The sequence below is a fragment of the Misgurnus anguillicaudatus genome, chromosome 22, assembly GCF_027580225.2.
Source record: "Misgurnus anguillicaudatus chromosome 22, ASM2758022v2, whole genome shotgun sequence".
Taxonomy (NCBI): Eukaryota; Metazoa; Chordata; class Actinopteri; order Cypriniformes; family Cobitidae; genus Misgurnus; species Misgurnus anguillicaudatus.
Window position 1 is genome coordinate 37546872 of NC_073358.2, and position 7903 is coordinate 37554774.

At 38.7% G+C, this 7903-nt stretch overlaps 1 protein-coding gene across 5 annotated transcripts in view; it reads left to right on the forward strand.

The window, feature by feature from the left end:
* Nucleotides 1–5459, forward strand: part of emid1 (EMI domain containing 1) — a 107679-nt gene extending 102220 nt beyond the window's left edge. For 2 of the 5 annotated variants that reach the window (XR_008642985.2, XR_008642986.2), the window contains 3 exons: nucleotides 1825–1909; nucleotides 2124–2214; nucleotides 4058–4195. Coding sequence is in view for 3 of the 5 variants with exons in the window: in XM_055199057.2 (XP_055055032.2) it covers nucleotides 2124–2214; nucleotides 4058–4194 (228 nt within the window). In the remaining 2 variants the exon portion in view is untranslated. Of the gene's footprint in view, nucleotides 1–1824; nucleotides 1910–2123; nucleotides 2215–4057 lie in introns of all 5 variants that reach the window. The other 3 variants (XM_055199056.2, XM_055199058.2, XM_055199057.2) reach the window with 2 other exon arrangements.
* Nucleotides 5460–7903: the final 2444 nt, after the last annotated feature.

Genomic DNA, 7903 nt, shown 5'->3' on the forward strand with positions numbered 1-7903 from the left:
TCTCTGCTGTATGTAGACTCCTTAGAGATATATACATGACATACAAAGACCAAAAGACAACTCGGAGATTTATCTTTTTGCATTTATTAATTTGAGGCCAAGCACTCCTTATACCGTGGAGAAAGATATTGGACTAAAGCCATACTTGTTCTCTTAATGAATAAGAGAAACCATATGATGTATGGTTTATTGTTGTATTTGAATAGATGAACTATGTTTTGCTCTCACAGGAACTAACTTTAACATTAACCTTACATCTTACTCTTTCCCAAGTGCACATCTGTTCATCAATAACACTGTCTTTAATGTGTGCTTGAGCTTTGGACTGTTGTGTAGTGTGTACGTGACTTATTGCTTAATGCTGCGTACACACCAAACGCGAAGCATCGCGTTCCTCGCTATAGATGATTCGTGGGATTTAACTTCGTGTCATGCCAATTTTTCGCTTCAGTTGAATATTTTCAACTTGCGTAAAGTCCGTTTGATGTGAATAGCGTGTTTTTTCACGCAAACTGCGCCACCCAATTCGCATCGCCCTGCGCGAGTTAACATCTTTTTTAGTCTACTCGCACAAATCGTTGAATTCGCGTTTGGTGTGTACACCCCATTAGGCCTATGCCAATCAAAGCCACATAATTATACCAAATCAAACTTTTGAACAGTGTTTTTGCTTTAAAAGTAATGCATTACAATATTAAGTTACTCCCAAAAAAGTAACTAATTGTGTTACTTAGTTACTTTTCATGGAAAGTAATGCTTACGTTACTTTTTAGTTACTTTTGCGTTACTTTTTCTTGGCTGAGGCTTGATCTCTTTCAGGCCTTGCAGGTGTTTTTAATGACTGAAAAGTTTTGTATTCAGAAATTGAATATTTCATAACAAAAATGTCGAAATCTGGCCTGCCATCTCAGTTTCTGACTCAAAATGTTCCCACACAGGCGTGTACGCATAGAATGCATAATGTGACTACGTTTATTTTAATTCAGTACATATTTTTTTATCAAATTAATTAAACTAAAAAAGTAACTTGCATTAAGTATTAATGTGTACGTTTAAAAAGTAATGCATTACTTTACTCGTTACTTCAGAAAAGTAATATTATTACGTAATGCACGTTACTTGTAATGCGTTACCCCCAACACTGCTTCTGAATATGTGGTTTAACCTTCAGGGGCTCATTGGACTATCATAAGCATTACCTGCTACAGTCTGTGGTTAAAATGCTTTTGATGTCCACATAGAATCTGAATTCATTAGGTTATTTATACGTTTCAATTTATGTGATTTTTAAAATCAAACAGAAAGGTCTTCAATGTGAGCTTAAGATGGTGGCTTTGGTGTAAGGGCATATTTCACCTTGAGATGAGCAGACTGTAGACTAAAGTGTGTGCGTGTAGTCAACCGAGTACAATTGTGCATGACTCGCACGTTGCTTTAGTTTAAACAAAGCTGCTCACCTCCTGGTCTTTAAATAACATAGTTTGAGTCTACTGGGAATGTTAAATGCATGTTCAAATCTACTGGATTGAACATTTGGTCTTGATTTGCTCTAAAGAGCCTTTGGCCTGGCCTGAATCAAACGCATGCTGTTTTTGTCAAGACTTACGGCATGGCCAGAAGAAACGAATGAAAACAAAGTCAGATCTTAATCGGTTTGTGTAGTTAACTGGAGTTTTGTAGCGACTGGAGCTGAGAACTTAACCCTCTAACTGTGGTAATGATTTGAAATTAATGTAATAGATTAACAGAATGACTTTGCATCTTGGCGACCGCTTTGTTTGGCTTGTGTGCTCAATACCATGACGGCTGTATCTATCTTCACAGGGGGATGGGATACACCAAATCCGCGAGGCCCTGAAGATCTTAGCCGAGAGGGTTTTAATCCTCGAGACTATGATCGGTATCCATGGTGAGTAGAGGCCAGACGTAGGGTCAGGTATGGAGGGCGTAGGCCGGGGGGGTCACAGATTTTTATACGTCTACCCCGCACACACACCATTTTTGGAAAGTGATCAAAGTGTGGTGGAGGACAGGGGCCAAGTACTCAGGAAAGCGCACTTTGACCTGCCATCCATAAGCCCCTCAACCCACCGTGCTTGTCAAAACTCTCGATTTTTGAATAGGACTTAAATTTGAAGAAGTTCCAAGACTTGCAGGCTGACTTAGAGCTGCTGGCTCGCAGGGTGCAGCTGCTGGAGGCGATCATCTGGCCAGGTAATGCCCTCCTCCCCTTGGCTAGCAAGTCAATCTCCTGCCATCTACTGGCCAACTAGACGACCACCAATAGGAAGGAGTTGCCAAAATGAGATCAAAATAGACTCCAAAATATTTCCAAGGCCAGATTGTTTCCCATACAATAGTTGACTTTATTTTTAATGCTATACACGTAGACACTTCCCTGTTTGCAGTGACAGTAATAGATTCTACTACAAAAAAGCCCCCATGCAATATCCCCAAGTTTTGGTGCCTTTCATAAGGGCCCAATGGTGATGAGAATTCAAGTTCAAGTTTGAACCAATATCACAGATCTTCAGCCACTTGATCATTTGATTGGGGATCCATCAATACCCAACAAAACAACCCGTGGCATTTTAACAATATCACCTTTCTCTTCGAAACAGTCTAAAGGTGATCACATTGACGTGTCACTATTTTTAAACATGTACTAAACGATAGACTATCACAGGGGTGTCGAGCGTTGGTCCTGGGGAGCCGCGGTCCTGCAGAGTTTGGCTCCAACTCTAATTCAACTAGGGTGGACATTCGTGCCAGTTCCGCCGGACACGTCCCGAACATGTTTTCGGGTGCAATCTCCGGAAGTCGCGTTGGTCGACTGCATACGTCATCAAGGTTATATATTTTGGGGTCAATATATCAGAAAAGCAACCGTTACATTTCAAGGTAAGAATGAAACTTAAATTACTGTATGTCTTAAAAGAAATAAATCTTAATTTTCTAATGTATTTTAACTGAAATGTGAGAACCTTGATGACGTATGCGGTCGAGCAACGTGACTTCCGGAGAACGCACCCAAACACACCTGAACAGGCTAATCAAGATCTAGGCTGCGTCCGAATACTCTAAATTGCTGCCTTCTGTGGCACCTTTCCAAGGCAGGAATGCATCAAGGCATGTCCGAATCCAATGTTAGGTTTAGGCTGTTTCTCAATTCCAAGAACGCAAAGAACGAACTTGTGTTCTCATGGAGATCGGTCTTGCCAGGCGACCTTGGAAGAACGAACTCAGAATGTCGCAAGAACACTGAACGCACCTGTGAGAATTTAGATGTGTGCGATCTTCCTGTTGATCACCTGACCTCCGCCATTGTTTTGCCGTAATGACTTCTGGTGCTTAAAGCGACTTCAGCGCGCAAGTCTGCACTCGATGCATCCTTGATATCAAGAACACATCTGGATATTTTCATGCGTCCTTTGTACTTGCGTTTTTGAGAATTGGAATTGAACTTCGACATTTAATGATGACGTAGAGCGAGGACACAAAGACCCAAGATCACCGAAGAACGCATATTGAGAAACAGCCTTACTTCCTGACTCCTGAGATCTTGACCCACAATTCTATGCGTTTGCGCGTATGGGGAATGTGATTGGTAGAGCCTGGTCGAGTTCAAAAAAAGAAAATGGCGGCCAAAAAAGCGGCTGGAGCACAAATTTTGTGTACATACATTTTTATTTTCACTTTTTACACCTTTTAATTGCATTTCTAGCGAGAAATTAGTATTGTAGTTTTCAAATATGTGATTAGTTATCACAAAGGCACTCTCTGTTTATATTTAAAACACGCTGCCTTTGAAGTGTGTCCGAAAGCGTTTCTCTGAGCTGCCTTCATGCCTATGAAGTCATTGCCCAAGTTTTCGGACGCAGCCCTAAAGAGTTACTAGAAAGCTACAAACAGGTGAGGTTTAATCGGGGTTGGAGCTGGACTCTGCGGGACTGCGGCTCTCCAGGGCCGACATTCGCCACCCCTGGACTTATTTATCACTTATCTGTTGTCTGCCACTATACAATGTAGTACCCTCAACTCTATTCTCCTCCAACAGAACCAGATCTAGGGTCAGGAGATGGTCTGTTTGGCACACCGTCTCCAGACGTCTATCGGATTAAACGGGCAAGGATGTCATCCTTCCGGGTCAACTCACCCTTAATCACTGCTGAAACCAAGGTTCGAGGGAAGTAGTCTTCATATATCAAAGAGCGAAGCCATCATTTCCATCTTGATTCCATCATCCATACCGGCAAGATCTACCCAAGTCCCCTGAGACACACACACACTCTACAGAGAATCCAATATCCATCTGTTATAACTACTTTGGAATATTTCAATTAATCAGGAAGTGGGAGACACCTCAGGGAAGATCAAATGGTGCTGTATAAATTAACCACATCGAATGGGACTCCATAGATTCTCAGCACCTCTCCTCCGGCAAATCATGCGCACAATGATTTGCCTTTATTCAATATATTTTCAAACTATTGTACTTGTTTTACATGAAAAGGAAACGTGTTTTAAAATATGATATATATAGAAACAATACTGGTGCTTGTACAATTGTTTAAAAAAAATAAAATGCAGGGCAAGAAGGGTACAAAACCTGATGGAATTTGTGATGGAGATGAGGGAGAGCATCACATTACAAACATTATTAGTCTTTTTAGCTGCTGTTAAGAGCTCATTACTTCTGAAAATGTACTGTATGAGGAAAATGCACATGAAACTACAAACAATACACTTTCCCCAATGATAAAAAGATTTTATATTCTCTTCCTGACATTAAATGCACTATGTAGATAAAGAAACACATTTTTCAAAGAGGAAGGACCATTTGAAGTACATAAATGTCTAAACATTAATAGCATACAAATCATAATAGAGAAATTGCTTTGAGTTTTCCTTCCCAGTCCTTAGAAGTTTTTGAAGATTTTTTTGTTTAAACAATCCAATACTGGATATTACTGTAGGTGGTTGTGAAGTCTATTTTGTGATTCCCCTCTAGTTCAGGAAAACCCTATATAATACAGTAGTGTCCAAGTATCCGTCTCCAAATAACAAATGTGCACTTCCATGAGTCTCTAATGTTTCTAAAAATCAGGATGAATCCAACAGGGGCACAAAAGGGCAGTAGGAAAACTACACATGTAACTTGAATTCTGTTTTTATTTTGTGTGTCTCATGCATGTCTTTCCTTAACAGTTACATGTACATGCATAAAATCCTTCCTCAAGAACTTTGTATTCATATATAAATGTTGTATTAATTATTTATAGATGATTATTAGCAGTTGATGTTTTCCTTATTATGTATACTGATTCATGTAACGTCTCTGTATTTTTCCATTTTTACCCTTTTTTTCCAAAACTGTTTGAATTTGTCTTGCCAGTGTGCAGTCTTACCAGTTGGTGTATAAAAAACAAAATAAACTTTGTGTTTCTTTTTTAATCTGACCTATATTTCATCAAATCATGAATAATACTTTTTTAAATGATTTATGATATAACACGGGTAATGTTTGAAAGTCTGTGTAAAGTCATTTCAGAGAATTGTTTCTAAACACATTGTAAATATGCAGTACTGTGCAAAAGTCTTAGGCCACCACCACCAGACTTGTTGTTTTAGAAGTTTTAATGTCCATCCATATTTATTTTTCAATCTTTTTTATTAAGATACAAACAGAAAATACAGGAAATATGTACAAAAAAAAGTTTTGAACAGAATGAAGTAAAAAGACTAATTTCTTCAAAATTAGAAATTAGGATTTAATTTTATTTAGGTTTAAGAGATCCTGCACTTTCCTGCTATTGCTCAAGTGGAAGGGTAGTTCACCCTAAAAACTTGACACATCAGTTTACATTTTTATAGTTTTTAATACTATATACACATTTCCTGTATTTTCTGGATGTTTTCTATTAAAGAGACTGAGAAACAATTATATATGATGACTATAACATTGCAAAAACAACAAATGTAATTCTGGCATGGTGGCGTAAGACTTTTGCTCAGTACAGAGACTGCGAAAAATGTAGTACTGAATTGTGGTTAAAGAGTTTTCCCACATTTCTGTGTTCAAGGTTATTTGGGCTGGGCTAAAACAGAGGATCGATGACGCACTTGAGCCACTGCGCAAGACCCCGCCCCTAACACAATCGCGAGCACCCATTCAGAGTGTAGTGGTGGCTAGAATGGATACAGCTACGGCCAAAATATCGCCGGATGAGCGTTGTTTTCATCTTATGCCCCGTTTACACGAAGGAAAGACGCAGATTTTTCCCTGTGGTTTGGCCTCTCATTTACACGAAACCCTGTTTTAACACAGAAAACGATTATTTCTAAAACCCCGGCCAATGTGGAGATTTCTGATAACCCCGGTTATGTGTTGCCGTATTAACTGGGTGAAACTAGGTTTTAGGTTCTAAAACGTCACATTATGCACCAGAAAATGCTTAACGTCATGTGAGCGCCCTATGTTTGCGGTTTTAAAAGGAACTGGAAGTCGCTTTTGTTATTTGTTGGTGTCAATTCTGCCAATTTTGGTTGGCTTGTCTGGCTTTATTCCTCTCCTTACACTGCCGCCTATAAGTTTGGCATAGTTATTATGGCGCTCGAGGGCATATTAATGCGGGTTGATGTAAATGACAAGTTTTTTGAAAACGATGTTGTGTGCCCGATGTTATTATTGACAATGGAGGCAGGGAAATATTCGTTTCTCTAAATACCTGGCTATGTGTAAATGTAGCCTTAATCCTACCCCCAAACCTAAACCCATCATTTCACATGATTTAGTAATGTTGTGGTTTTCCTTTTCCTCAAATAAAACAATCTTCAGTCTTAGGTTCTGATTTCAAGAGATAGACTTTTATTTTCCGGACAAAATAATAAGCCGAGCCTGCCTGATTAAACCTCCCAGGACCAGTCAGGCCGGCCTGGGAGGAATCTTCAAACCAGTCTGAAGCTCTCAGCCAGGCTTGGTAAATATATATGGTCTTTGTCCCTCCCCTCCATATGCTTTACCAATATGTTTCTGTTCAGGCTTGTAACTTGAAGAATCACATGACAGTCCCCAGACCAGACCAGTGTCTCCTTTCCTTGACCTATTTGACCCTTGGCTCTTTGCTAATACTAAAATCCTTTGTGCCTGCCTGTCCAGATGGCTCTCTAAACTACCCTGAAACCCGAATACACCCAGCTGGTCCAATAGCAATCCCATGGCAAACAAACTCCTGATCCGCATACAGCATAACACATGACATAATGCATAACTTCATGGCATAATGCATAACTTCATGGAAAACAAATTGCATGTGATTATAATGGTGTGATTATAATGGTAAACTCATATTCATCATATAAATGTAGATTGGGATTAAAATAAAACTTCTTCATAATCCCCGCTCTGAGGCTTAATTTAGCCTCACCTTTCCTGTTTATTTTAATCCGGAGTGCAGTTTCATAATTCAGCGTTTCAATTATTAATATCTTGTGGCTAAAGAAAGCCACTATACCTTACCAATTACTAAATTATGCCACTGCACTTCGAACTATGGACATTAAGACAAACATCTTTCCATTCTCATTTTGACTTGAATGTAAAAGTAAAAGTACTTAAGCCCTAAACAGTTTGTGCGCAATTGGTTCTACGCTTACAGTTATCGTTTTAGCTATGTAGAGTATATGATAAAGCATCGTAAATGTAAAGTCAACGTTAATAAATCCAAGTAAAAAATAATAAAAACACAAGTAAAGTATGCATAATAACACAAAATAAATGTTAAAGTAAAAAATAATAAAAACACAAGTAAAGTATGCATAATAAACACAAAATAAATGTTAAAGATTAATGTTCAAATTCAAAACGAGTAAATATAACTAATTGATACTGAATTGAAGCATA